This window comes from Salarias fasciatus, chromosome 9, assembly GCF_902148845.1.
Source record: "Salarias fasciatus chromosome 9, fSalaFa1.1, whole genome shotgun sequence".
NCBI lineage: Eukaryota > Metazoa > Chordata > Actinopteri > Blenniiformes > Blenniidae > Salarias > Salarias fasciatus.
Genome location: NC_043753.1, coordinates 18,346,512 through 18,374,367, shown reverse-complemented (window position 1 = coordinate 18,374,367; position 27,856 = coordinate 18,346,512). Strand labels below are relative to the sequence as shown.

At 45.8% G+C, this 27,856-nt stretch overlaps 3 protein-coding genes across 5 annotated transcripts in view; 1 reads left to right on the top strand and 2 right to left on the bottom strand.

Moving 5' to 3' along the window:
• Positions 1 to 1,799: 1,799 nt before the first annotated feature.
• On the top strand, positions 1,800 to 14,075 carry LOC115394284 (phosphatidate phosphatase LPIN2). 2 transcript variants are annotated; one of them, XM_030099568.1, is made up of 20 exons: positions 1,800 to 1,920; positions 5,567 to 5,767; positions 6,486 to 6,581; positions 6,703 to 7,001; positions 7,075 to 7,191; positions 7,332 to 7,455; positions 7,542 to 7,962; positions 8,641 to 8,740; positions 8,844 to 9,031; positions 9,150 to 9,243; positions 9,344 to 9,413; positions 9,507 to 9,590; positions 9,824 to 9,903; positions 10,247 to 10,403; positions 10,650 to 10,798; positions 11,439 to 11,525; positions 11,604 to 11,756; positions 12,655 to 12,769; positions 12,858 to 12,961; positions 13,051 to 14,075. In XM_030099568.1, the coding sequence occupies exons 2-20, from the start codon at positions 5,576 to 5,578 to the stop codon at positions 13,193 to 13,195; spliced, it is 2,775 nt and encodes a 924-aa protein (XP_029955428.1). In that variant the 5' UTR covers positions 1,800 to 1,920; positions 5,567 to 5,575; the 3' UTR covers positions 13,196 to 14,075. The 2 variants fall into 2 exon arrangements, with proteins under 2 accessions (XP_029955428.1, XP_029955427.1); XM_030099567.1 differs by lacking the exon at positions 1,800 to 1,920 and adding an exon at positions 3,947 to 4,059.
• emilin2b (elastin microfibril interfacer 2b) lies at positions 13,879 to 24,521 on the bottom strand. The gene is made up of 9 exons (XM_030099566.1): positions 24,363 to 24,521; positions 24,067 to 24,192; positions 23,001 to 23,182; positions 21,224 to 22,921; positions 15,182 to 15,376; positions 15,040 to 15,093; positions 14,905 to 14,958; positions 14,710 to 14,826; positions 13,879 to 14,625 (listed from the first exon to the last, which is right to left on the bottom strand). The coding sequence occupies exons 1-9, from the start codon at positions 24,485 to 24,487 to the stop codon at positions 14,306 to 14,308; spliced, it is 2,871 nt and encodes a 956-aa protein (XP_029955426.1). The 5' UTR covers positions 24,488 to 24,521; the 3' UTR covers positions 13,879 to 14,305.
• A 394-nt stretch (positions 24,522 to 24,915) lies between these two features.
• smchd1 (structural maintenance of chromosomes flexible hinge domain containing 1) overlaps positions 24,916 to 27,856 on the bottom strand; it is a 17,524-nt gene continuing 14,583 nt past the window's right edge. Inside the window, exons 38-47 of one of the 2 annotated variants that reach the window (XR_003932054.1) lie at positions 27,700 to 27,817; positions 27,484 to 27,603; positions 27,283 to 27,368; positions 27,071 to 27,184; positions 26,807 to 26,988; positions 26,294 to 26,403; positions 25,797 to 25,867; positions 25,465 to 25,637; positions 25,239 to 25,385; positions 24,916 to 25,162 (exon numbers count right to left, since the gene is read on the bottom strand). Coding sequence is in view for 1 of the 2 variants with exons in the window: in XM_030099565.1 (XP_029955425.1) it covers positions 25,077 to 25,162; positions 25,239 to 25,385; positions 25,469 to 25,637; positions 25,797 to 25,867; positions 26,294 to 26,403; positions 26,807 to 26,988; positions 27,071 to 27,184; positions 27,283 to 27,368; positions 27,484 to 27,603; positions 27,700 to 27,817 (1,203 nt within the window). In the remaining variant the exon portion in view is untranslated. The remainder of the gene's footprint in view (positions 25,163 to 25,238; positions 25,386 to 25,464; positions 25,638 to 25,796; positions 25,868 to 26,293; positions 26,404 to 26,806; positions 26,989 to 27,070; positions 27,185 to 27,282; positions 27,369 to 27,483; positions 27,604 to 27,699; positions 27,818 to 27,856) is intronic. The other variant, XM_030099565.1, reaches the window with a different exon arrangement.

Sequence of the window (27,856 nt, the reverse complement as noted above, 5' to 3'; positions counted from 1 at the left end):
AACGTGGTGTTTAATCCCAACACGCCAAAGGAAAGGATGAAAACTTCAGTCACGGGAAGCAAAACGCAGAAACGGAAAGGTGAAAAGAAGTAACTTTAACCTGTGCAAACAGTGTGTTTTATCCTATTTATGATGGAACAGTTGAAATGATCAGTTTTTTTTTTAATCTTTCAGGTTCAGTTGCGAAGACGCCGCCTGTAGAGAAGATGGAAGACAAGAGCAATGAGCTGAAAGACCGCGGAAGTGATGTTATGACACCGGAACCCAAAATGTCAGATCCAGACAAAACAGAAGATGCGAAACAAGAATCGAATGAGCAATTAGATGTTCCTGAACAGCCTGAGAACACTGCAGAGGAGCCTGAACCACAGGCAGAGACAGCCTGAATAAACAGCTAAGGAATGAATTTATTCTCCAGTAGGTTTGCTGTGTTCACATATTTTTTCTTTTCATTAACTCTTATAGTGACTCACATTTTTACTTTTATAATTGTACTGAAGGATGAAAGGAGACAACTAAAAAACCACACATTGTTTACTCTTTGTTCCTGTTTGTGTTTTTGGATTTTAGATGTTTCCTGTGTATCTTTTTGATCAGTTGCTTCAATAAAAGAGCTGTTGTAATATCTGCTGATTTAATTTTCGACTGTTTTTATCCCGTGCACTGTATTTGAAGATGTAGGAATAAAAGTGAGACAGGCTTAGAGGTTGCTAGAGGCAGAGTGCTGTCCTGCTACAGAGAAGAACAAAGCACACATGAGGAATTCTTGGGGTGAAACAGAGCAGAATGAATTTAAATCAACAAGTGTAAAAGTTTAAAGAGGTCCAGTGAAGAAGATACGCTCACCAGCGGGACTGCAGCTCTTCGAACGCACACAGATGTTTCAATTCTAAACTTTTACTAGTTTAGCTAATTGGTTTGAACTTGAAACATTTGAAAACAACAACAAAAAATCTGAAATGTTTGGACTTCTTGGGTTGAAGCAACCACAGCTTTTAAAGACACGGATGGACCTGATCACTGATGTTTGAAAACCAAAAAAATATTTGTTTCAGTTGTTTGTTTCTGAGTTTGGTGATTGTTTATTAAATGGTCATACTTCTTGGTGATCACGTTCTGCCGTTTGTGTCGATACATGACTGTGACCATTTAATGTGTCTCTTATCTGTGGGTTTCTAATTCTGGTCATGTTTGTGTCTCTTGTAATATTACATTTTCATAACATTTTTTTTTCCTAATAATTTTTTTTGTGGTGATTTCTCTTTCCCTGGGAATTGTTTTTCCTTCTGGCTTTGGTGTTTGTCTATTCTTAGTATATTTTAATGTCCTTTCATGTCTCTTTCTTGTCAGTAGGCTTCTCAGTGGTACATTATGGCGGTTATGTAATTTTGTGTGTTTCCTTTTCATTGTTTTCCATCTCTATCAGTCACACTTGTTTCTCTGTGGCATGTGTTTCTGAGTTAGGTATTTGTGGTTGTGAGAAGAATTTTCACCAAAAAAAAAAAAAAAAATGAACAGAAACAAACAATGGACTGTTGAAGTGTAGTTTCAGTTTTGATAGTCAGTGGAGAGACAACTGACATATAACAATAAGGCAGGTTGAGTTCATCTGAGTTCATATGTGAAGAATGAGGTAGAAAGATGCTTCCTCGGAAAAATAATTATAAAATCTATAAATACTAGTTTTGACATCCAGTGATGAGACCTATTGTTCATTCATCTTCTTCCTGTGGAAGCGGCGGGATGGCCGCCAGCTCCCCATAACTCACCTGAACTTCCTTCCTCGTGCGTCTCGGTGACAGGCAGCACGCGGCGTGGGAGCCGCGGGGTCACGTGACGCTCCGGGCTCCAGCGCGCAGCTGAGCGGAGACTCGACGCTCTCGCGTCGGAGCGGGGATCGGTCCGAGGCTGCTGCCGCAGGTAGGATGGTCTCACCTCCAGCTCTCTCCTCGGTACCGCGGCGTGTTTGCTATTCAGAGGAAATGAGCGTCGATATGTATTTAAATCTGTCGTCCTGACGTCCTCGCGAGGAACCTTTCAGCCGCGCGAAGGGGAACTCGTGAGTCCTGTTTGATACTGAACGTCGCGTTTTTCAAGTGTTGCGATGCAGAAAACGATCCGCACGGACTCTGTCCCTGCTCGTGTCTCGTAACATATTTATCTGAATATGAACTGCTGCCGAAGACGTGACATTTATTCATTTCTGAGGGAATTAGAATCTACAGTTTGGTCCTGAAACACCTGGTACGTCTGATTGGTGCACTGTCCGGACCGGTCAGTGCTCCACAGCACACGATCAACAGGTGGATAACCTCAGAGAACACTTCACATTAATCCAGGCCACTGATATGGTGTCCATTTGAAATGTATTGTATGCATTTTATCCATCATATGCACTGTAAGATTGATAAATTATTGACATGTGTGTGTATGTATATATATATATATATATATATATATATATATATATATATATATATATATATAATTTCCTTAGTCCATTGGTGTTTCACTAGCATCATCTTGAATCCTGTTTTCTTCAGAGAAGCCAAAGTTGGATCATAGTGTTTATCAAATCATAAAGCACTACCAGTATTAAATCTGTCAGAGACTTGTGGCTGGAAGGAGCGAGCTCAGTTGGTCCAAACAATGCCGGCTGACACAGGATCACGTTGGCCACTCGGACGTAATGAGCGGGACAAACGTGCAGGGACAGGGAAAGCTAGATTTGTTGGTAATCCTGTAAAGAGGATTAACACTTCTTAAGGCCCTGTCACCCAGCTCAGGGAGAACACGGTGGATGAGAAACTGGTTTGGGCGTCTTGAAACACAGTGGAGAGACTCCTCCAAACAAAGTTTCACTAAACTATACAAACCCCCAGCCAGAAATGATAAAACAAGTCAGAAACATTGTAGCGCCTCCGTCAAAAGGCCTTTGTTTCTCTTGTTGTGTAACTTGTTTAAAACTGGCCACAGTATGTTGTTGACATTGGATACAGGAGTTGATAAAACAATGTCCCCCTGAAGTTCTGCTTAATCGCTTCTTGTTTTCAGCTTTCCTCTGCCGTGCCCTCGGTCTTCCCTTTTAATGAGAGCTCAAACAGTTTATTATGCGATTAGTTTATTATGGGAAATTACTGGCAGCATTGCTGATAATCTGATCTGTGTTATTTTGTGAATGGGTGAGTTACAGCATACACCGAGTTTTAAACTCTGTTTTAGTACATTCTAAATGCCTCGGCATGAAAATACAACCAATACAGCCTGTAAATTCAAGTTAAGCTTAAAAACTGAGTTTTCACAGCTCATGTTGACTCATTTGTGATGAGGTACAGTGTGGTATTTTGGTCATTTTAGTCATGCTCGCGCCATCAGGCTGAACTGAGCATCCTCGCCGTGCTTTATGTTCACCCATGTTCATAACGAGGCTTCTGGATGGAGAGTTGTTGGTGGGATTAAAAAACCGGTGCTAAATTTAGTTGCGTGTAGGTCATGCAGAGATAGCGGGTCGCCCGCTCGCCGGGGAGCTCTGGCTGAGCAGCGTAGCCGTCCTGTCCCGATGAGTGTCATCCAGACACTTCTGCTTTGTTCATTTCGTGAGCGCTGCAGCGTGCGGCGGCGGCGGCTGGCTGAAGGGAGCCCTTCATGTTGCAGGAACACTGTGTCACCGCGTTATCATCTCTATTGTCATGTTTGTATGAGAACTTGCATCACAAATAATGAACTGAGTCAGGCTATTTTCAGCTTTCGTCAATATTTTGGAGCACGGGACGGCGGAGTCAGGGGGGCCGGCGTTAAGATGGCTTACGTCAGCAGTTCAGAGCTCAGGCTCGGGGTCTTATTATTTTTTTTTTTTCCTCAAAGTACTTGAAGGAAGGTCACAGGAGCTGTGGTGCATGGCACAGTCCAGTAACCAGCTGACCGGGGCCCGGGGGGGAGAGGAAGGTCTGCAGCTCAGCCTCAGTATGTTGTGGGAGTAAGATGGTGTCAGGGAGGTTACCTGTAGAGCAGCAGCAGGACCAGCGGCGGCGGCTCCACCTGAAGCCCCCCTGGACTCTGGTGAGTGGGCCCCTGTCTCACTTCTGCCTGGAAATCATTAAACAGCGTTCACTTTGTCATATTGCTGGTCGATAAGGCAAATGTTATTGATTTCAAGCAGTATTTTTTCATTAATAAGCTGGGAGGAAAAGAGAAAGCCCAGAAGGTGGTGTAGTGGTTAGCACTATTCTCACACCGAGAGCATCTCTTGTTTGAGCATTTATAGTTATAGAACGTGTGAAAGTTTCTGTGCATTTTGTAAATTCTGGATTTTTTTTTTTCCAGGTTCTCTGATTTCATTCTACCATCTAAATATTGTTCCAGATTAATTGATGACTTTAACTTGTTTCAAAATTGACACTAAATTAAATCTTTGAAGCTACTGCCTGCCTTCGCCCATCGTCACCCTGCAACCCGAAGTAGAAACGATGAATGAACGGATGGATACTTTCTCTACAATGACACCAATTCACTCCTTTTGCTGGGGTATATATCAGAGGAAAAACAGCAAATCTTCAAACAGGAAATTGGTTAATTCAGGTTCATTCCCTTTCAGTCTGACTCAGAGTATCTCCGGTCTGGTGAACCACTCCTGACCTGTTATTAACACCAGTTTTCAGTGCGATCCGTAAACCACCTTTGTATTAACTGTGGTGTGACTGTGATGAACACACTGATAGATGCGAAGCATATTTATTTAGTTTCTACTTTATCTTGTCTAAAACTCGGTGATATGAGCTTGTGTGATTTTCTGCTCTTCATTCACAGAATTTCAATATTCATGAACCTTGTATTTAAACTGCAGAGACACAATATTCCTAGAATCCGAGGCACGTTTTGTTTTTATCATTGCTGCTTATTCGGGATTTTTTTTCTATTTCTGATCTGTTAACCCGTGTTGGAGGTCAGTTGGCGCAGTGTTTTGCACTTTTAGAGGCTCAGTGGTGTCAAAGTCTATTCAGCTGGTATGCAGCTTTGATTCAGGCACAATAAGCTGCTGTCCTGTAACACAACTCCACGCTCCGCCCGGCCAGGCCACGCAAACATGAAAAATCTCTTATTGTATGATGGACGGTTCTAAAATACAAACTCGTATCGGATCAGTGCTTTGAATGCTGATGAAGGCGAGAGCTCACAGATTTAACGAACAGGACATTGAAAAAACTATCGATGATGGCTTGTGAGGACAGAAACACACACTTTCCTCTCTGCTCCGGTTTGCTGCCGCCGTGCTTCTGTACTCCAGGCCCTGATGAAGTCTTGATCAGCTCAGGACTCTTTTGAGGAAAATGGGACAGAGCCAGTGTGTTTAGGGACCGGCTTGCGTTTCCTTTGCAGACTATTCTGAACAACAGGAGCCTCACCGCAGGGACGGTGGCCTAGTAAGAGAAAAAGGACCATGCGGCTTCAATCTGGAGTTAATTCTGGCCAGATCAAAAGCTCATTAGAGTGGTATTATAGTCGCACATTGTGTGGATAAGTATAATGGTCACATATGCTAATGAATGCGTGGCGTGTTTACTGACAGGCGGACACCATGAACTATGTGGGGCAGTTGGCGGGCCAGGTGCTGGTGACGGTGAAGGAGCTGTACAAAGGGATCAATCAGGCCACCCTGTCGGGCTGCATCGACGTGATCGTCGTCCGGCAGCCTGACGGGACGTTCCAGTGCTCCCCGTTCCACGTTCGCTTCGGAAAACTCGGGGTGCTGCGCTCCAGGGAGAAAGTGGTGAGTGTCAGTTTGAAGGTTCCGTCTGTCCCAAAATGACCAGAAACACGTCTGCGCATGTTTCAGTCTTTCTACAACATGAACAACAGCAATTTGAAGAACGTGAGATTTCCATTCGCAGATTGACTTTATGTAATCACGAAGGTGCAGAATTCATTGTGTGTTTGCGTAGATATGCCTCGCTTATCTGATAACGGACAGGCCAATAATTTACCGACTCTTCTTTCACTTTCTGTTCGTGTAGCAGTCAGTTCAGCCGTCATTCACGTCACATTCAGTAGAGGTGAAGCTGAGTCCTGCTGCAGACACACAGGAGTTCTCTGCTCTGCAGGAAGTTGTCTGCGGTTGACGATGAAAACAGCCTCTAACTTTCTGTAAATCATGTGATATACAGCAAAGTCTCGCCATTAAAAAAAAAAAAGTACACAGTACAAAACTTAAGCTGTTAGTTCCTACTAACCTTGTTTCTAACAAATGAATCCCTCAAAGGCAAACAAATATTTAGAGCAATTCTTTGAAATTTGCTTGGCAAGCCTTTCTCTCTGCAGCTTGAGGTAAATCTGGAGCGCAGGTTTCACGTGCTGTTTTGTAAACATACATATTGTACTATTCAGTTAAGCCTCATTACTGCCCGTTTAAACCCGAGGTCGTCGGAGGAGAACACGGTGACCTGGTACGCAGTAAAATCCCCCACAGTGAAAGTTGTTTGACTCTGCAGATCGACATTGAGATCAATGGAGAACCTGTGGAGCTCCACATGAAGCTTGGAGACAATGGAGAGGCCTTTTTCGTTCAGGAGACGGAGCAGCTCGATGTGAGTTTTTGAACACTGTGTGAAAAAACTAAAGCAGATTTTGATCTGATAGCTGATTGATTTATCCAACATCACCTGTTTTTATTTGCTGCTTTGTTCATGATTCTTTCCGTTAACGTAGGAGATCGTCCCGGCCCATCTCGTGACCTCGCCCATCCCCACAGAAGAGGCTCTGTTCAGGAGCAGGGAGCCCAGGAGCGGGCCGTCAGCAGGAGAGACCGGCCAGTCCCTCGGTCCCGAAGAGCAGACTCCCGGAAACCTCCACCTCTGCTCCAACCCTGCCGTCAAGAAGAAGAAGAGGCGCAGGAGGAAGCACAAGGCCGAGCAACGCAAGGACGAGCAGACGGCGGCTCCCGGCTGTGGGGAGCTGGAGCTGTGCGAGCTCAGTTCAGACGAAGAGCCCAACGCCCACAACGGACGGTACGCGAAAACGCTTAAAGACACAATGGTGGTGTTGTCTTCATCTGATCAACGTTTCGGTTGTTTCCTTCAGAGCGTCCTCCCTGTCGGTAGTGAAGGACAGCATGGACCACAGGCAGCATTCCCCGCTCACCACACTGGAGTGGGACAGCTACCCTTTCTCCGATGGAGACTGGTCACCCTGCCCCATGTAAGTCAAATATTTACGTTGCTCATACCAGAGAGACACACGAAAGCAAAAATCACTTTATCAAAACAGACAGGGCCGAGGAAAACACTCCCACGGTGTTTGGCAGAGCACTAACTCAAAGTGTTCTTTGCTTATACCAGGGACGTGTCTGAACCCACGTCGCCAAAGAGCGACTCGGAGCTGATGGTGAAGCCGGCTGAGAGCATGCTCAGGGCCGAGGCCCACATGCAGTGGACCTGGGGGGAGTTTCCAGAATCCACCAGGGTACGTATGGCTCTGAAACGGAGGCAGATGGGATTCGCAGGCTTGATAAAAGCTTCAGGCGTTCAATAAGTTTGTTTTGTTTCCAGGTCAGCAGAAAGGACAAGCCAGGGCTCAAGACACTGACCATCACCCCCTCAGAGAGCACACACTTCAGGGTTATTTTGAGCTCTGAAGCCATGGAGGAAGACTCGAGAGGCGAGCAGACGGCAGACGCCGTCCTTAGCGTCGTAAAACCAGAACCACGGACAATCAAACACGACCCGACCGAAGCCGAGCCGAAACCCCCAAACGTGCCGCCGGACGGCTTCGGCTCCGACTTGTGTCCCACTAGCTCCGACGCCGGCACAAAAAATGCACGCAAGACCAGATGGACCTCTTCACCGCCCAACCGCAGGGACAGCGGCCCCGCAGCGAGCGGCGCCCCGAGCGAGGCCGGAGACGCCGCAGCTGCTCGTCCCGACGCCAGAGGCTCCTCCAAGGCCGCCGACTCTTCAAACAAGAGGAGGGGTAACCAGACCTGCTTCAAACACAACACCGAAGCAGCTTTCTCCACCAAACACTCATTCTTTACTCACTGAGCAGTAGAAAGTTGTTTACAGATACTTATCTTCTTACAGTTAGAGCGCCTCCAACAGATAACTGCCTTGAGGAGTCTGCTCTTTATGTTGTGTGACAGAGAAGTCCTCCCTCACTTATAGTTGTTCTTGAGGATAATACTTACTGCATGCAGAAGGAAAGGGGAGGAAGCAGCAATCTATCTGCTGCTTGCTTTTGAGGAAAACAGCTGCTCACAAACAGCTATGAGATTCCCACAACGACCATGTTAATACCTAAAAAAGACAAATATCACAATAAAAATCAATCTAGGAGGAGTCACAGTTAAGGTTCAGTCTTTCCTGAGAGATAGGGGTCGATTGTGTCGGTAAAGGAGTGTATATTTTGTGTTATTTTTTTGTATTTCTGTCAGTGATGGTAGTTCATTCTCAATGTGTGAATGTTAACAGGAAGGATGTGGTTTCTGTTTGGGCCCGGCTCGATGCTCTGTGTCTGTGGTCGTTCCGTTCACAAGCAGAAGTTTGCGGAAAAAAAAAATAAAAAGCAACCCTGAAAAACCCCCAAGAAAGTGGGAAGTGTGAGAAAAGACGTCAGCAGTTTCTCTGAGTTTCTCATGTTGCTCTCATGAAGGTGTGAGGAAGAGGAGCCAGCATCAGGGTCCTGAAGACATTTATCTGGAAGACCTGACTGCACTGGAGCCTGATGTCGCTGCCCGTTACTTCCCCAAGAGGTGAAAGGTCACATCAGAATGAAGCCATGCTGAAGCATATGGGACTGTCTTGAAGCCCATCGTGAGGTTCTGCTGTGTGTCCCACTTCCTGTCTGTGTTCCAGTGAGGCTGAGCAGGTCCCTAAGCACTGGGTGGAGACGGGGCATCGGTCCGGGTCGCAGTCGCCGCAGTCGGTCGGCAGCGCGGCGGCGGACAGCGGCACCGAGTGTCTGTCCGACTCCGCCGGCGACCTGCCCGACGTCACGCTCTCCCTGTGTGGAGGCGTGGGCGAGAACTCGGAGATCTCCAAAGGTGAATAACGGCACTCTCTGAAATATCTGACTTAATTACAGAGCAGGCGAGTTTTGCCTCATTTGATGCGAAGGTTGAATAACCAAGATGCTTTTTGTTTTCTTTGCTTTTCCTGCAGAAAAATTCATGGAGGCCATCATCACTTACAATGAGTTTGCAGAGAATCCAGCTCTTATCGACAATCCAAACCTGGTGGTTAGAATTGCAAACCGGTAAGTCCTCCAACTCTCAAACGCATTTGCTTCTCTCTTATCGTGACCTTTTCGTTTTATTGATTTGAAACCAGAAAAAAAAAAAATCAATATTTTCAAGGTATTACAACTGGACGCTGGCGGCACCGTTGATTCTCAGCATGCAGGCTTTCCAGAAGAACTTACCGAAGGTATGCTCCTGATAAACCTGTTGGAAGTGAGAGATCGCGCTGCATGTTAAGCCTGTAAATTCAAATCAAATCAATCTAATCTTTACATGTCAGGCGACAGAAGAGGCCTGGGTGAAGGAGAAAATGCCCAAAAAGTCTGGACGATGGTGGTTTTGGAGAAAAAGCAGCGTGAAGCAGGTCTGACTCACTTTATGATGCACAGTGTAATCTTCAGAGGAATACCCCACAGTTTGAGTCACTTTGCATTGTAAATGACTTCAGACATAAACAGGTTTCTGTAACCAGGTCGTTTTATTATTATGTAACTACTCCTGACTGTCACAACACTCTCTGTCCTCATGATCCCGCTTGCCTTTCTGAATATTGATTTGAAGCCGTTGAAGGTTGACAGCGTTGCTTCCTCTTCTCAGTCATCGCTGGAGACCAAGTTAGAGCGGCAGGAGTCTCTGACCAGCGAGAGCCCTGCCCTCCGCCGGGCCCCTGAAACACAGTGAGTCAGCAGCAACACACACACACTCACATATACACAATCAGTGTTGGGTAAACATGTTCCACAGAGGGTGGATTAGCATGTTAGTCAGCAGGCAGTGCTCTCATTTCATGACTCACAAACTCATTAAGAATCACAGAGTTACACTTTAACCAGCGTTTCCAGCAGGAGACAGCGTTTTAATTCTTAGAAATCACTAATGATGCTTTTATGTTTGTGTAAATAAAATCATCGTGTCAGAGAGAAGGAAGTGTGCTGCCCTCTGGTGACGGTAACCGGTAACTTCAGGTGAAATGGCTTGCGTGACAGAGGAGAAATCCAGACTGTGTTCTCTCTCCTGCAGGCAAAAGGCCGCAGAGTGGTCCAGTGACGACGAGACCAGAGAGCTGAACGCCGCCGCTCCTGCCCTGGTCCCGTCTGAGCGTGTGCAGAAAGAGGACCCGTGTCCGCCGCCGTGTCACTCCTACAAGAAGTCCCTCCGCCTGTCGTCTGAGCAGATCGTGAGTGACCGTCCAGCTCAGTTTCCTCTTGACAGCTTCTTATTGGGGAAAAAAAAACTCGGGGTCAAGAGGAGATTTTGACTGATTTTATTAACAAAACATTATTGATTTCCCTGCATTTCAGATGTAAACACATGTATTATTCCAATTTTTTTTAAAGTATTACTAGGTGACGGTAGACCATGACACTGAGGTTAAATTCCTCAGCTGAATGAATAAATGAGTGAATGTTGTGTTTCCTGACAGGCCAGCCTGAAGCTGAGAGACGGTCCCAACGACGTCTCCTTCAGCATCACCACTCAGTACCAGGGAACGTGCCGCTGCGAGGGCACCATCTACCTGTGGAATTGGGACGACAAGGTCATCATCTCCGACATCGACGGCACCATCACCAAGTACGAGAAAGCCATGAGCCGCATTCACCCATCATGTGGGAGTGAATTCACCTCGTTACCCTGTGCATTTTGACTTTCAAGATGTATTTAAATGGATTTTGAACGTGTTGCATGTTCAACATGATTTATTTTTTCTTCTTATTGTTAGTCAGATGGAAAAATGCGGTTTTTGGTCCTTCCAGAAACTCTTAATGATTTCCAGTAGTTCACAGAAACCAAGACAGTTGACCACAGGTTGTCATGCCGTGAACTGTTCTTTTGGGACTTGTTTCCCAGAAGTATAGGAAAATCAATCAATGAGCTCAGACAGTGAGATAATAGCAAGGTTGTGGCATGTTTCCAGTAAACACAGCTGAACGGTTCGATTTTTTAAGCTTTCAAATCACAGTGCGACTGAAAAAAATGGTAACGTTTATTTGCAAAAATGCTGATCACATATTAAAGAATACAGAAGCATCTTCAGCTATTCATGTGACATGTTTATTCTCACGGCAAGGGATTACATGACTCTTTTTTAGGAGGCAGTAGTTAAAGAATACTTTTAAAACATATACAGTAAAGTTTCCTTGAGAATGCAAAGTTATTTAGCTTCAAAATGAATTGTGTTAGTGCTGACCCCCCCCTGTCTCTTCTGACTCAGGTCCGATGTGTTTGGTCACATCCTGCCTCAGCTGGGTAAAGACTGGACTCACCGGGGGATCGCTAAGCTGTACCACTCAGTCCATGAGTAAGACACGCCCAACTGTCTCCGGCACCAAGCTGTCTGTCAAACGGTGAAAACATTCCCACCGTCTGCCCTCCGCAGGAACGGCTACAAGTTCCTGTACTGCTCGGCCCGAGCCATCGGCATGGCCGACATGACGCGCGGCTACCTGCACTGGGTGAACGACCGGGGGACGCTCCTGCCCCAGGGGCCGCTCATGCTCTCTCCCAGCAGCCTTTTCTCCGCGTTCCACAGGTGAGGCGGTCCCTTCCTCTCCCTCTTCAGTCTGCAGCGGGCGCGAAGGCTGAGATTTCACGCAGTCTCTCGGTAATGAATGTTTTGGGAGACCCGCAGAAGCTCTGCCATTAGCGCCGCATTCGGATACGGCACATCCAGAAAATTACAGAGGGAATAAAGCAGGAATTTTTTGAGGAAGTCATTCATTATGTAAATTTCAGTCAACTGGTTTATCTTGCTTGAGATAAAAAAAAATATTCCTGCTCAGAATCGCACAAACTGACAACATGCAAAGCAATCGGCTACATTTGAAATAGTACAGTTGCTGAAGTTTCCCATCAGCTTGTTGCTGGAGTCGCTTGTGGAGCTGCCGTCTCTCCCCGCCCTGCTCCCTGAGGTGACTGTTAGCTTCAGCTGTCAGCCCGCAGTGCCGGAGATAAACATTAGCCTACCACGAAATTACCCGTCTGCATGTCTGGAATCCATCTCAGCTGTTTTCATGTCATCGATAGTTCATTATTCCCGTGCTTTGAACAGCTGGACGAGGTGTTCCTCATACGGCTAAGTCTAAAAACAATTAGATGATTTCGTGCGCACCATCATTTGACTTGCAACAAACTTCATCAGAACTTGCAGTGAATCAGTCATCCGACTGATGTGTAACAGCACCGCAACACTGACCTAAATAAAATCAAAGAAGAATGAGTAACTTTGACTCTCTGCTTCACACAAATGGGTGAATACCAGATATCTGTTGGAGTTGTTCCCTCGGGCTTCTCGTTACGAGGTGTGGTGGTCACGAGTGACGTGACAGTCAGAACAAATGAGCTTAATGAAAAGGAAGCGACTCCAGCGGCAGCAGCAGAGGGCCAGAGGTCGCATTGTAATCCTCTTGTTTTCAAATTCTCTTTTCCAGAGAGGTCATAGAGAAGAAGCCCGAGAAGTTCAAGATCGAGTGTCTCACAGACATCAAGAACCTCTTCTTCCCAAACACAAATCCTTTCTACGCCGCCTTTGGAAACAGGGAAAGTGTGAGTGTCTTTCTTTCTGTGTTTGTGTGTTTTTTCTAAAGCTTTGCTTCTTATTGCTGTGATTTTTTTTCCTCTTCTTGTATTGTAGGACGTGTCTGCCTACAAGCAAGTGGGTGTGCCGGTGTGTCGGATATTCACAGTCAATCCCCGAGGAGAGCTGATCCTGGAACAAGCCAAAGGCAACAAAACATCGTGAGTCCTCGTCACGTTCGAGCTGTGCCTCTTTTTTTTTTTTTTATTTTAATCTCTCTCATAAATGCTCCCACCGCCGTTGTGTGCAGATACAGCCGGCTGAGCGAGCTGGTGGAGCACGTTTTCCCTCTGCGGAGCACGCAGCACAGCGCCACGTTCAGCTGCCCCGAGTTCAGCTCCTTCTGCTTCTGGAGAGAGCCCATCGCTCAGGTGTGTCTTCAGGAGCTGCTTTAGCGACAATCACTTCCAATCGCGTACTTGAAAGAAATCAGCTTCACACAGCGAGTCTTCAGACACTGGTGTAATACTGAGCCTCTTTGTTTCCTGGATTAGCTTTTCTCTGCGGAGTATTCTTTCTATTTGAGTGTTGTATGTCTTTATTGAACTTGACCATTTGCACAGTTTATTTTGTTAAAATAAAAGTAAGATAAAAGTGTCCTATGCACGTGTTTAAGTAGTGGAGTTCAACACGAGGCCGCTGCGCTCCTCTGTTGTCTCATTCAGGACCAATCATCCAGCTACATGCTGTATAAATGAGCTCTTTAAGGCCTTATTTGTTTCTGGCACTTATTCAACATGTGTGTGATAATTTAATAGCTAAAATTCTGTTCTGAATCTTAGGAAAAGAAAAAAAAGACTGAGATATAAGTACTGCTGCTATTTATTACATATTTTTTCAGGATAGAGATTTAACGAGAACCACTATTTTTGATGATTTTTTTGAGTCGTTGCTGTTGTGAGAACAGCAGGATGTTAACTGTGGAGCCTTTTTGGTTTTTTTTTTTTTTTTTTACTCTCTCAGTAGCGGCGGTCAGCACACTTCCTTACTGCATCCTTTCTATGAAAGTCAGACTTTGTGTGAGGAGAACACACAGTATTTTGCGAGTTTTGCGAACCTTTCCTGCTGCTTCAGGTCTTTCCTTCAAACTGTTGTGATCCACTTTAAAGACGCAACGATATAAGCACAAAGGATTGCTTTTTCAGACAGTTTTGATGAATACTTAAGCTGTAGATCCACTGTATATATACAGTGCACATTTGTGTCATCATGTATGGGAAGCATTGTATTGATAGAGTTGAAAAAAGATGAATGTTTCAATAAAAAGATCACGCAATCCAAGCTGTGTGTGGTTGTGTGTGTCATTAGGTTGTTTTTTTGTGGCACATGTACTTGAATAATCAAATATTTGAAATTAGAAAAGGGGGAATAGTCAAAAAAAATTGAAATAAACTATATATTAGTACTCAGGATAGTTATTTCTTCTTATGACATACCGTTCATTTCTCACCAGTAACGTCTCTGAAAGTCCTCTTACTCAGCGAGTGTCTCTTAAGTGAAGGAAGCTACCGTTTGGCCGGGCTGGGGTAAAGGAGCACGATGCTGAACGACGACAGGATCTCGGGCGAGGCGGAGACGGCGAGCTTCCCGGCGGTCACGACGAGCCCCGCCCGGTCCCCCCGCCTCAGCGCGACCACCAGGCTCAGCGAGGCGGAGGAGCCGCAGCTGCAGCGCTCCGCGCCTCCGGACGGGAGGCCTCCTCCGGAGGTCAGCCTCTGGATGCTGCGGTTGGACACCGACAGGACCGCCTCCACGTTCTCCCCCCGCTGGGCCGCGAGCACGGCCGTCACCAGGTAGCGCCCGTCGGACGGAGCCGTGAAAATACCTGGAAAGTCAAATCAAAATGAGCATATCAACCTCTTTTCATCTTCTAAGCCGTGACATTCAGGTTTATTTAGTATATTTTTACCTGTGCGAGGGTCATAATGTCCTCCGTCGTTGATCAGCACTCTGTCGAATCGAACGATTCCCACTTCTCCTTCAAACGGCGGGAGAGTCAGACCAGCCGAGAACGACACCTTCTCACCTGAAAGACCAACGTCACGAATGAGCGAACGGGACTGAAAAGAGGAGCGACGCCCTGAAATGACGGTTTCACCCTGACCTGAAGGCACGGCAGGCTTCTGCGGCGGCGGCGGCCTGTGGGGGACGTTCATATCTGTTGATCAGTTATAAATAGTTCTGTTAGGATCAGAGAGCTCCGAGGGCGCGGCGCAGAAAAGACGAGGTCGACATTTACCCAAGATGACGGGCATGCTGGGCTTTGTGGGGTCGGAGGATTTGTGTGGGGAAGCTATACATAAAAAAAAGAACCTTTTAGATATTAGAAAGCACAAACGACGTAGAGGACAGAGTGCGTGTTGGACGCAGACGTGTCTCACCAGGAGCTCCGGCGAATCCTTGAACGGGCATGATGCTGCCGTCAGTCCCCCGAGGCAGCTTGGAGGTGGTCCTCTTCCCGGGGGGGCCGGCCTCTCCGGCCTCCATCACGGGAAGGTCTGCTGGGAGCGGCGCGGCCCCGGGGCCGAGCGGCACTGCGGGGCTCTGCCTCGCGTCCCCGGCTCTAACCTGAGCACCTGAGCGCAGGAGATAAGAGGTGAGTGACGAGGCTTCAGGTCAGAGGCAGGCAGAGGTCAACGAGCCAGCTGCTAAATCTACTCCCAAAGGTTTTAGTAGTTTTTATCATAATGCAAATCTTTGCCTTTTAAAGCTTTAATTCTCGGCACATCCAAGATTAAAGTTGGAACAGGAACTTTAAAAATGAGCCTCGAAACCACCGTGTTTATCTCCCTTTCAGTGCTGTGGCTGCTACAAATAAACAGTGTTTTCCTTCACTGAATCTGTCCCACATCATCTGTTTTGACACGGTTACACAACTCAAACCACTGAAACGCTGCATTCCTCGCAAAGTGTTTCAGTGTCTTCGTACTGACTGTGAGAAATGACAGATTGACATGTCAGAATGTCAAAGATCAGGCAAATAATGGCTTTTCTTAGAGTGCAAACACACACACAGCTAATGATACTGTGCGTTTAAGTTTTGTGAATCACACTTATTTTTTTCTTTAATTTGATCATGATTAGTAATAGCTCCAAGCATCTATCGGACAATGTTTGTGTGTACAGCCCAACATGAACCATCTTTGTTTTCTTCATCGCTCTAACAGTTTCGGGGTTTTTTCCAGCTCTATGCAAGTTTTGTTCTGTTTCAGTTCAGGATGTTCTCTGCCTTCACTCTCCGTCAGCTGGGATCGCCTCCAGCTCCCCGTGACGCTGAAGAGGATAAAGCAGCACAGAAGACGGATGGATGGAAGTCAGTTCTTATCATAAAATTCATGACTGGAAAAATAACTTAAAAAAGATAACAGCTTATCGCTGTCTTTCCTGATTTGGCTCGGATTCAAAATTTGGCCATCACCGTCAAAGTCAAATCTTAACCAGATGCACCAAAAGAGATAAATAGTAAATAAACGATTGTAAAAACATTGGTGCATGCAATACATTGAAGATGATGATGTTGTGGAAAGCGAAGCAGCTCCGAGAGGTAAAGCGAGGCGAGACCATTCAGAGACTTAAAAACAAATTAAAGAATCTTAAGATGAACTCTAAAGTGTAAGGGCTGCCAGTGGAGGGAGGCCAGCATGGGAGTTATGTTTCCTCGTTTTAAACCAACTGGAGACATGCGAGGGACGACTGGCTGACTCCTCCATAAACAGCATTACAGTAATCCAGCCGCGATGTAATAAAAGCATGGATCACCGTTTCAAAGTGCTCACATGCAAGGAAGGGCTTCACCTCTGCCAACTTTCTGAGGTGGAAGAAGCTGGACTGAACCAGAGAGTCACGTTTAAAATCACTGTCCATTTTAAAACCCCGGTTCAAAACCCTGGGACCAAACACTATCACCTCTGTTTTGTGCTCATTAAACTTTAAAATGTTCAATGCCGTCTAGTCTTTAATGTCACCAAGACGTTAAGGAAGAAAAAGACCTTTTCACTATCGGAGCATAAATCTGGCTGTCGTCTGCATAGCAGTGAAATGAGACGCAGTGCATTCTGAGGATGGACCCCAGTAGCAGTAAATAAAGTGGAAAAAAAGCAGTGGTCCGAAGATTGAGCCCTGTGGAACCCCATAAGGCAGAGGAGTGGGGGAGGATTCGGATCCGGTGAGGCTTCTGTCTGCCAGGTGGGACCTTCCACTCAAACAACATGAAACAACATTCTCTGCATCTGGAAATCAAATGCAACAGAATGTTTAGCATTGACTTTTAGGCCATCTGTGTTCCACATTAGGTCAAATTAAATTGTGCATCGTATTTAAAAAGATTCAACTGACCTTCAACTCTTTTTTTCCAAACACTGATGAGAAATATTCAGCTTTTCCGCACGATTACTGTCGAATCTCATCAACAGCCTTTAACAGAGGGCGATTATGTAAACCTGCTATTATAGATGTAAATGGAGTAGATCACAGCTTTTCCCAGATGCCTGCGTTCTTTACAGCCACAGTTGAGACCAACCCGAGGTTTATCAACAAATCATGTCCCCCGGGCTGAAAGCACATTGTGGCTGTTGGTTTCTGGTCTGCGACGACAAAACAGGCCCTAACTTAGCTGTTCCTGAATGGAAGCCAGGACATAAAGGGCAGCGTTCAATCACCACGCAGCCCATGCCCCTCACCCAGACGTAAAGGGTCACTTCGTTTAGAAGCCGGCGAGGCCTGCCTGTTAAACGCAACATGTGCAGAGAGGCCGGCGCGGAGCAGTAAAACGGCACGGGGGGTGAGTCTGCCACTGCACACGTGTTTTACTGCTCAGCATCTCTCAGCTGCGTCGCTCCTCGTAATAAAGCCAGGCATGTTACGCCGCGGTGCCGTCTTTGATGTGATTGTTCCAAACTGATTTCCGACGTTCTGCCACGAGGATGAAAGAAGGCGGCGCAGGACGTATGTTGGCATGCAGGGGTGTCTGTCCCGATGAAAGAGGTGAGCTGTAAACAAATGCAGCTGGATCCGCTGTCGGCCGCACATTCGCGCTCTTCCATGAAGCAGGCATGGGAAAAACTCTTTGTTGTTACTCACACACACACACACACACACACACACACACACACACACACACACCACAGCAGCTCCAAGAGGTGATAGACAATGGTGTCTTCACAACTGAACACTTTCTGCATTATATATGTCACATACTAGTTTAGATTCCATAAATCCAGCACGCTAAACGTCGGCCCAGTCAGAGATGACGCGACACATCCTCGGCCAGGAGAGCAGACTGAAGGTGAGCAGAAGAATGCTGAAGGCTCTTTTACTCCGAAGGCTTTCTGTCAGGTCTGGTCTTGTTTGCGGTTCATGGGGTTATCAAGTCTGACCGGTGACCGGAGCGTGTCGGCATTATCTCCCACAAGCCATTAACGTCCCAGCCTCACCACGGAGCCCGGTCAGAGGCAGGGAAGCATGTCTCCTTATCTCAAAAGCTTTCCAGAATAGAGCTCTTCAGAGTTGTTTTAAGTGAGACGAGGCCTCCTTGTCAAACATAATGAGAGGGATGTGTTTGAACACACGTAAAAGGATTAGGGAAACACATGCAGGTTAAAGACAAACACTGACAAACTGAGGAGCTCCACAGTTTATCTGCAGGCCAAACAGCATGCCCGTTCAAACCTTTAATGCTATGATGAAATGAAGTGTGAATGTACAGAGAGATTAATGGAGACTGGATCTTGACTACGGGACAGAAACAACAGCTCCAGATCATCCAGTGCTTCACTAATCCTAATCATAACTCACGTGACCTCAACAACACTATAAATAAACCGAGTCGATATTAAACCATGCAGAATAAAAAGATAATTGGTCGATTATGTGCTCATAAAAATAAACCTCCTCGTATCTTCATGTGCTGTCTTTACTGTTGCCTTTTAAAGTTATATGGAGCGTGGCAAAAATAATGAAAAAAGGTCAAAAATGTTGTATTGATACAGATTGTCCTTGTTTGCAGAGGCCCTCTTAGAAAAACATGCTCAGCAGTGCGAGCGGTGGTCCAGCGCTCCGCTGGGGGCCTTCAATTATTTGACAAGCCGGTCAGTTGGTCAAAGTTGATGGAAAACAGTTTAAAATCAAACTACAGAAAAGTATGAAGTTAAAAAAATAAACCTTCACATTCTTGCATCATGTTTTTGATTTGTAGTTTTAATAGTTGCATTTTCAAAATGCGCTCATTATGTATGTATTCAATTGTTTAAATTTTAGTTTTCTGATCTTTTTTTACATTCTAATCACACAAATGTGGTTATATAAATAAAATCAATAGAAGGTGAACTAGAGAAATACATAAAACAGATGAAATTACAGGGAATAATTGTTTTCACATAAAAAATGTAAACTCCTGCCACTGAATCTCGTTCTCTTTTGCAGATGTGATAAATTGAAACTGAGACAAACCTAACAAGTGACCCTCCACACAATCCTGCTTAATCCAGCAATAAGATCACCAGTTTTGTTGATACATGGAAACAAGAAAGACATTGTTGGCTCATCTGGTCTTTTTCCCGGCCCTAAACTTTCAGAAGGTCGGCCACTGGTGTGACATCATGGCGAACATATTGACGAATGGCCTTTGGGACCTCAGCGCAGCTCGGAGTGTTCGCAGTGTTTATCTCAGCTGAGCAAGAATTCAGTCACGGAGGCAAGAAAACTGCAGATGGGACTCAGGGAACGTGAGTGAGCACAAATCATAACAGCACTGATGAAGTTTTAAGGAAATTAAGTAGCAGTAGCAGTATCTGTGAGCGGCTCCTGCACACAGAGCTTTCCGGTTTCTCTTGATAAACAACCCAGGAGACAATAAAATGAGGTAGCTCACAGAGCGAAGACAAACAGGGAGAAATGAGTGGAAATCCTGAATAGTTGTGCTCCCTTTGGCAGGATTTTGCAATGACAGAATGGTTAAATAAATGCCATATTAAGGCAAATATAAAAGGGCGGAGGTACGATGTCTCTCAGTTTTCACGGACTGTTTGGCAAAACTGGGAAGACTGGCATCTGGGAGCAGCAGCTCAGAAAGAAAACAGACAGTCTCAAAGAAGAAGCGTTCTAGTTCAGCTCTCCCTTAATGATATCTGGGCCGAACGGCGAGCTGCATCACCTGCACCATAAAGCAATCAGTGAAACGAGCCGGTCCCAGAGGAAGAGCCTCGGCTCGTAAACATTATGGGCGTGCTTCTAGTTTCGCGTTTACAACTGTGAGAGCGGCCGAAGTCCAGCCCGGTCTCATACATGCCATTACCCAGCAGACTCAGACCAGAAGAATGCAACACACACGCCGATATGAAAATCTATACTCTCAAACTCTTCTAGGGGAATAAAGCCAATAAAATTCAGGGCTGATGGTAAACAGACAGCAAGAGATCATGCTGTTCAAACTGCCATGTAAAGATTTGACACCCAAATTCAACACTACAAAAACACAAAAATTAACACTTAGTTGCACAAATAAACTTTGTGAGAAATGTTCGTTGATGCCAAGACATTGTTCAACACACGCGGGGTTTTATTAAGTCAAACATGTGTCTTCAATAAGCCCTGCCTGGTTAAACTGAGATGAAAATCCAACTTCCTGTTTCTCAAACACTCCCAATATCTGAGCTTCAAAAACAATGCAGTCACTGTTATGAACCAGCTCCAGCTCAGGCAATGATGCAAAGGGCTGGGAAATATTACAACTATTCCATGCTTGTAGCGCAGAGCCTTTGGTGGGCAATAAATCTAAACTGATTTAAAAAAACGAACAAATGAGATTAGAACAACATGATGTATAAATAGTAGGTTTTACAGGGTGATGGGTGAAGCTAAAAGTAGAGCGCAGGTATGGTACCAGACCAAGTAAGGATGTAGCAGCAAGTCCTCAGAGTGTACTGACTGGAGAACGGGCAGTTTTCTTCATTTCCAAAGTTTTCAAAAGGTCTTCAATATGCTCAAATTCAGCACTGTGTGAACAGCTGGGAAGGAAGAAAATGCAGAACTGATGTACTTAAGTTTTTTCATCTTGCATCACTGCTTCCCTTTATCAACCGCAAAACTGATATTTCCCGACACTCAACAGAAACACACCAAAATTACTATTTATGAATCTATCATGTTTGCATTTTTTTTCTTTTGGAGAAGGAAATAACTTGGGCGACGAGTGTAACAGGAATCAAAACATGACCGAAAGTGAACCACAAATTTGAACAGCTTCTCATTCTTCATCTCCTTATCAGTATTTCAACTGGTTGGCCAGCCATCAGCACATCTGCCTCAATACTCCCCGGTTGGAGACTGATGTCTGCTTGAGGTTATTCAGGGTACAAAGACTCGATTGAATTGACTCTAAGTTGGACAATCTGGTTTAGTAGATGAGAAGAATGAAGAGTCCTTACCTCCATGACCAGGAGAGTTGTTCGTTAGCGCCTCGAGGTCTCTGGCAATGTTTGAAACGGCGTTCTGGAGGGTCTGAGACGTTCCCCTCAGTCCGCCAATATCCTGGCCGTGAGCTTTAACTGTGCCATTCAGGTGGTTCACGCAGGTCCACAATGCAGTCACGTGCTTGTTCAGCCCCTCTTTGATCCTCTGGAGGCTGCTCGAGATCGGATCCAGCTTGCTGCACAGAGTCTCCACGCTGGCAATGCGGCCGTCCATGTTGGAAATGTTGTCCCCGACATCCTGTGTTTTCTCTTTGCAGTGGTCGACGTTGGCCTTCACCTCCCTGCCCAGCTGGTTTAGCTGATGTCTCAGGTCCTCCTGTTGTCTTCTGTAGAGCTCCAGAAGGTCTTTAACCTCCCCTTCGGTTTCTATTTTAACTCCACCCGATGTTGAGTTAAGACTCGTCAGTGTGTCAGGTGCTTGAGAGTCCTCCAGTCTTCCTACACGGCCTTTAAGGAAGCTGATCTCGTCACTGAGATTGGGTTTCCCATCTACCGCTCGAGTGTTATTTATGTGGGCTGTTAAGGCAGCCTCCACTGCTTCTACCTTTGCTCTGCAGTCTTTCGGGCACAAATGGTCCAACGCACCCAGTCGTTCCTCCTGGGTTTGAACGGAGCGTTTCAGAGAGTCGAAGTCCTTCTGTAGACCATCTGGTCTCTCTGGATAACCACCAGACGGAGAGTTGGAGCTTGTGTCTACCAACAGGGTTGTGAGCCTGTCCTCTGTGGAGCTCAGGCTGTCCTCCAGGGTCTTCCTCAGGTCTTTGAGAGCTTCCGCTCTTTCTTTCCGCAGCTTCTCCTCGATGGAAAGGCACTGGGCCACCGATGTCTTTTCAGAAGAGTTGTGACAACTTTCAATGTTCGCCACACGAGCCAGAACGGAGCCCAGCAGTCTGGTATCCTCTTTTGACGCATTAGTCAGTTTGGCCTCCAGGTCCTGGATCTCCTTTCGGAGGTCAGTCTCCTTTGAGTCCATGAGCTCAGCCAAACTGAGATAGTTGACCTCCTGTCCTTCACACTGTTCCTGAACGGACAGGATCTTATAATCACAGGAATTCTTCAAATCTGCCATTTTGATCTCAATGCCCTCCATCAGCTCCTCTCTCAGAGCGCGGATTTTCTCGTCCAGGTAGGCGCGCAGGTCTGCATCGCCTGCTGGAGTCACTGAGGGTGGAGAGGAGAGCGGAGTCTGATCTGCCTCCATTAACAAACGGATCTTTTCATCCTGGTGGTTGACACGCTCCAGCAGGTCATCCAGGGCATTGCTTTTGGACTCCAAGTCATACGTGACCTGGTTGATTTTGTTCATGAAATCATCCACTGACGCTGAGCCATGGTCCAACGAGAAACTCTGCACCTGGGCGGTTTGGGCCTCCGCCGCCTGAGCGCTGGCGGGCGGCTTGTGCTCACTGAGCAGCGAGACCAGCATCTTACTGGCGTCCTCCTGGAAGTCCAGCCTCAGGTTGGACGACATGTCCGTCATTCTTGCCTGCATGTCGAGAACCATCTGGGACAGCCGCTGCACCTCCTCCTCCAGGTGTTGTGCATTCTGAGATCCTCCGAGACCCTCGAGTGGTCTGTGACCTGTGTGACCTCTGAACTGTCCCTCCCCTCCCCGGGGGTGGTTTCTATGACCTTGTGTTTGCTGGTCTGAACCTACAAGAAATTGCAAAGAAATTGACTGATTGAGTTTGGCATATTTCCCTACAGAGCTTATTTTGTTCAAGTCGTTTACCTTGTGGAATGGGAAACTGTCTGGAGGTGGAGGGAGAATGAGGCAGACGGGCGACTTGTTGAAGCATACCGTCTTTCACCTCCCTGCAGTCGTTGCCCTGATAGCCTGGGCAGCACCTCCACTCCAGCTCCGTCACAGTCTTGTAGGCAAGCTTGTACGTGGGCCTGAAGTGCGTTCTATATCTATGAGCACACAGAATAAACAAACAACTGCAGTCAACATATGGCCATAACACCCGAGGAAGAATTCGGTTTTCTAGATATAAAGTACAGTTTTACACAATTATCGCTCCCAGAAGCATGATGTCAGCGTACAACTGCAGCAGAATGTGTTTGCTGACAACCAAAACTTAAATAAACGCCGGTCACATTTGTAATTAATTTATGGGGCAGTTGGCAGGAAGTGGTTTAATACTTTCCACAGCTTCCAATCATGAGGACTGTTGGGCCGCTGGTTCCTGCCAGCCAGTGATTAACTACATGTCAGAAGTCTGTTTGTTGCTCAATGAGCTCTAAGGCAACAGAAAAGGAAGGTTCTGCCAGCTCATGATTCCCCTCTGAGCAACTGGGAGTAAGACATTTTCAGCCATGTTCTTCAGATTCAGCCAGACATCAATCATGATTTGATTAGTTCTTCGAAAGAGTTTTTAATGTAGTTGTTTGGTTTTTTTTTTAACTTTTGAAAATCTTTATGAAAATGTACTCAATTACACTGATATAACAACATGTAGAATAGAGAATTAATGCAATCAGAGCAGAGGAGAAAATAAGAAGTGTGTCATAAAATCATCAATTACAGTTGCCATCATATAAATTTGAAATAAACTGAACTTTTTATTTGCGTTTTTAGTTCTTAAATTTCTTTATAGTACGTTCATCTTTGAAATCAGCACACTGCAATATCTCCAAACTGTCTGACAGAAGTGCTTCTACTTTGTTTTTGAACTTTTCCAGTTGATCTTTTAAGCAGCTTGGGGATTGATTGCATGTTTTCAGTACAGGAGTGAGTGATCAATCCCGCCACATGACAGATTCTGCTGCAGATGTACACAACTTGCTGAACTTACATGACTTGTTGCGCACAGTTCGGCCTCTCCAGCGGACAGGGTAGAAGCTCCGGCTGCGGGAAACTCTCCGTGCCTCCCACCACGGCGCAGCTCACGTTCTTGTGCACAACGTAGGCGCACCAGTTCCTGCAGAAATGCAACTGTTAATCGCTTTCTAATGATCTGGGTGCGTAAAAAGCCGCGCGCGCGTCTGAATGGTTACAATAAACCACAGAAAAGGAAGACGGCGAAAAAGTTGTAAGTCAGCTTTCCAAAACCACACAAAGGAACAAATCACAAACTTCCAGTGGACTCACTTGTTTCTCTGTCGCGTGTCGGGTCCAGCATATGCGTTTCCCTGAAATATGTCGTACTGGTACGGCGACGCGCTGATCAGAGGGAAGGTGATGAAGAGGAGAAGCAGAGGCAGTCCGCTCTTCATGGTGAACACTGTTGAAATCCTTTGAGAGAACGTAATCCTGATGGGGGTCTGCGGTGTGGGGGACACGCAGCTCCTCCGGCTGCTCCTTTTGTCTGGAGCGCAGGTCTTGGATGTGAAGTTTTGGGAGCCGCTCCAGATGCGCACGCTCTCTCTCTCTCTCTTTCACTCACTCACACACACACACCGATTCTCTCACACACACTTGCGCCACAGAAATTGGTTCTCTCCCGGCAAATAAAGACCGCAATTAGATCAATTCAGTTAAATACGAGCAATGATTGCCTCAGTATCAGACGCACAGTCATTTTTCGTGCGTAAAACTGTCTCCATACATCCACGAACAGCTCAAGTTTCAAGTTTCAAGTCTGGGAAGATTTAATGACACACCCTAAGAAAAAAAAAGAAAGAAAAAGAAAACAGATCCACAACAAAATGTTTTTATTTTTCTTGTGTTTCACGTGACTTTCGGTGCAGTACAACATGTCAAAAAAATCTCATGTGCGGTTTTGACAATTTCAAAAATAGTAAGTAATAAAAAAGTTAAACAAATCACATTCAATAGATCAACATCTTTAAAAAGTGGACTGGATTACATCTTTGCTATTTTTGCAGAGATGCCTGATGAGTCAGGGGTATCTGGGAGACCTCGTTTTGTTGGTTTTGCTTGGAGAGATGCTACAAGAAAAACAAAAAAAATGAATCAAAAACACAGAAATTAAGTAAAAACTTACTCTGAGATCAACAAACATACCGAGTTGACGGTCAACTTCTTCCAGCTCCTTTTGTTTGTTCTCCATCTCTTGCTGTTTCTCTTTATTGTTGGTGTCTAAATGTTGTTTGAGCTCCTTTTCCGCTTCTTCCTTGTTCAGTAAAGCTGAGCGGTACTGAGTGAGCAGCTCTGTCCAGCAAAAAAAAAAACCAAAGCAGACATTAAAGCACGACCTGCACACCTGGAAAAGCTACGAGAAGACAAAAACTCACTTTTTTGCTCTTCGATGGTGTGGTAATTCTCTGGAAACGGAGCTGCCAGCACTTTCAGTCTGTCCATCGGTGGGGCTTTATTCTGTGCGCCCCCAAAGATGCCTTTAGACTCGACCCTGTCCCCCTGCCTGGTCAGTATGGTGGGGCAGTAGATCTTCTTCTGCACTACCTGGAAGCAGCGGCTCATTTAGAGGAGGGGAAAGTTTCACTGTGCTGCCAACTGGGGCTGTGCAACGCAGTCAAACATGTAATAAACTAACATGTCCAAGACGTGTTGAACGGATGTTGTAAATATTGATCTGGAGCGTCGACACGGTGCGTCACTCACCATTCTTCTGTACTGGTTTGCAGAGTCCAGGTCGTCGATCAGGATGGTATCTCCAAGGAGGTTTTGAAACACTACAGCGGGAACATGAGAAGGAACCTTTCAGACGTTTGTAACAGTTGTAAACTTTTAAATGTTAAATTTACTTTACTACTGCTGTCTTATTATTATTATATCTAGTTGCACTGATCAGTTTGATAAACACTGAACAAACTTTGCAACAAAATTTGGCTTCTAGGCAAAAAAAAAATCTCTCAATTCATAGATTTTTAGAATGAGGGATCAGGTCAGCTCTGAGTGAGGACCCCCCCCCCCACCTCCCAACACCCTCCCAGGTGGAAACACTTAGTGGAGCGGTGGGGAGCTTCAATTAAAGGATCCCATCAAACTTCCACCAAAAACCTTGGAAACATGGACTTCTACTATAATCCTGCAATAAAGAATAAAAGCTACGGAAGGCTCCACTGAGAAGGGGACAAACCCCTTATAAGGCAGCTCACCCATTTTACAGCTCTGCTCATGTTGGGGGTAAATCAGCAGCTCTCTGGCCAGCACCGGGTTCCCGGGGGGATCGAACAGCGGGCGGCCTCTCTGTATGTGTGGCAGCGGCCTGCAAGCAATTCAGATCCATTACCTGAGACTTCACTCCTGAAGGAGCAGAATCAAGCCGTGAAGGTTCACTTCTCAACTTTAAACACACAGAAAAATAAGAATAAATGAAGGACGTTGAGATTTCTGCGCTGTATTCAAGTATTAAAAGTGTTCACTGTCATACAAGGAGCTGCCAAAAGGTATTTAAATTACTGTTTCTGTAAAGGATTGGCTGGGAGAGGGCTTATAAATGAAAGACTATAATAGATACACACACACACACGGGAAGTAATAAACACCCACATGTCAGGTTGGAATAATAAAAAAAAATAAATCCTTAAAGCTGCAGAGACAGAGAAGTCCTCAAACTGTCAGTGAAAAGCTGGAGTTTTGGCGTTCTGCAGAGCTCCTGGGCGTTGTACCTGTTCGCTGGTGGCGCAGACATGCTGTCGAGAGGCCAGACCTGCTGCTCGCCCCGCGTGTCGCCGTGGATCTTCTGTGCTGCTGCCGTCGTTCTGGTGACGACGCAGTCCAAACGGCCCCCGATGTTCCAGGAGATGACCCTCGCAGCGTCGTCGTCCTGCAGCTGGGCCAAATGGCCCACCTGCATTCCAAAGACGAGGGCTCAAAAAGACAGAAAACACCTCCTGCTTTTAAGTTCCTGCTGGTGTGTTTGAAAAAGCTACCTTTCCTAAAACGTCCTGCTGTCCTGTGAAAGGGTCGGGGATGCTGCAGGTCCTTCTTTGCACTCTTTCAGCTTCGGCTGTCTTCTTGCTGATCATCGTATCAATGTCCACAATCTACAAAAACAATAAAATCACGAATAACACTTCTCAAAACACACTGGATGTATAAAACTTAGATTGTAAATGCAAAGCTAAATAAAATAACATCTTACAGACACAGGTAGACGAATCGGTATGTTCTTCTTTTTCAGCTCATCTCGAACTTCAGCCTCCGTCTGATTTGCCTTCTGGCACTGAGCTGATCATAAGGAAATGTAATATTTTAAAACGTCGTCGTACTCACACTGCAGAACCATGAACTGTTACACTGAAGATCTTTGAATTTCACTAAAGTACAGTTAAGGGTTTCTCACCTGTCAACAATTCACAGAGGTCTGTAAAAGTCGATAAATATTCATTATAAGTAGCGAGACAAGAGGTGAGCTCAGCTTTCTTCTTGGTCAGGTCCGACATCATCCGCTGCTTCTGTGCATCTGAATTGAGAAACAGAAACTCAAATGAAGCAGATTATCGACATTTGTCTTTTCCATTGATGAGCCAGTTTCATATGAGCAGCAGGACTTTGGTACCGCTGGAGAATAAGAAGTGCAGCCTGTAAGGAGCCAGCGAAACGGACACTTCGGCTTTGAACCGAAGGACGTAGGAGGTGCCGTTCTCTCCGGGGCTGTTCTTCATGATCGCCAGCCTCTGGAGAAGGTAAAGGACGAAAACATCACGCTTGGTAGA

Coding starts and splice junctions, on each gene's coding strand:
- LOC115394284 (XM_030099567.1), top strand. CDS start 3,982: ATGGTGTCAGGGAGGTTACCTGTAGAGCAGCAGCAGGACCAGCGGCGG. Junction 6,582..6,702: donor AGGAGACGGAGCAGCTCGAT/GTGAGTTTTTGA, acceptor CCGTTAACGTAG/GAGATCGTCCCGGCCCATCT. Junction 9,414..9,506: donor TCCAGAAGAACTTACCGAAG/GTATGCTCCTGA, acceptor TTTACATGTCAG/GCGACAGAAGAGGCCTGGGT.
- emilin2b (XM_030099566.1), bottom strand. CDS start 24,487: ATGAAGAGCGGACTGCCTCTGCTTCTCCTCTTCATCACCTTCCCTCTG. Junction 22,922..23,000: donor ACAGTTTCCCATTCCACAAG/GTAAACGACTTG, acceptor AATTTCTTGTAG/GTTCAGACCAGCAAACACAA. Junction 14,959..15,039: donor CAGCATGCCCGTCATCTTGG/GTAAATGTCGAC, acceptor ACTGATCAACAG/ATATGAACGTCCCCCACAGG.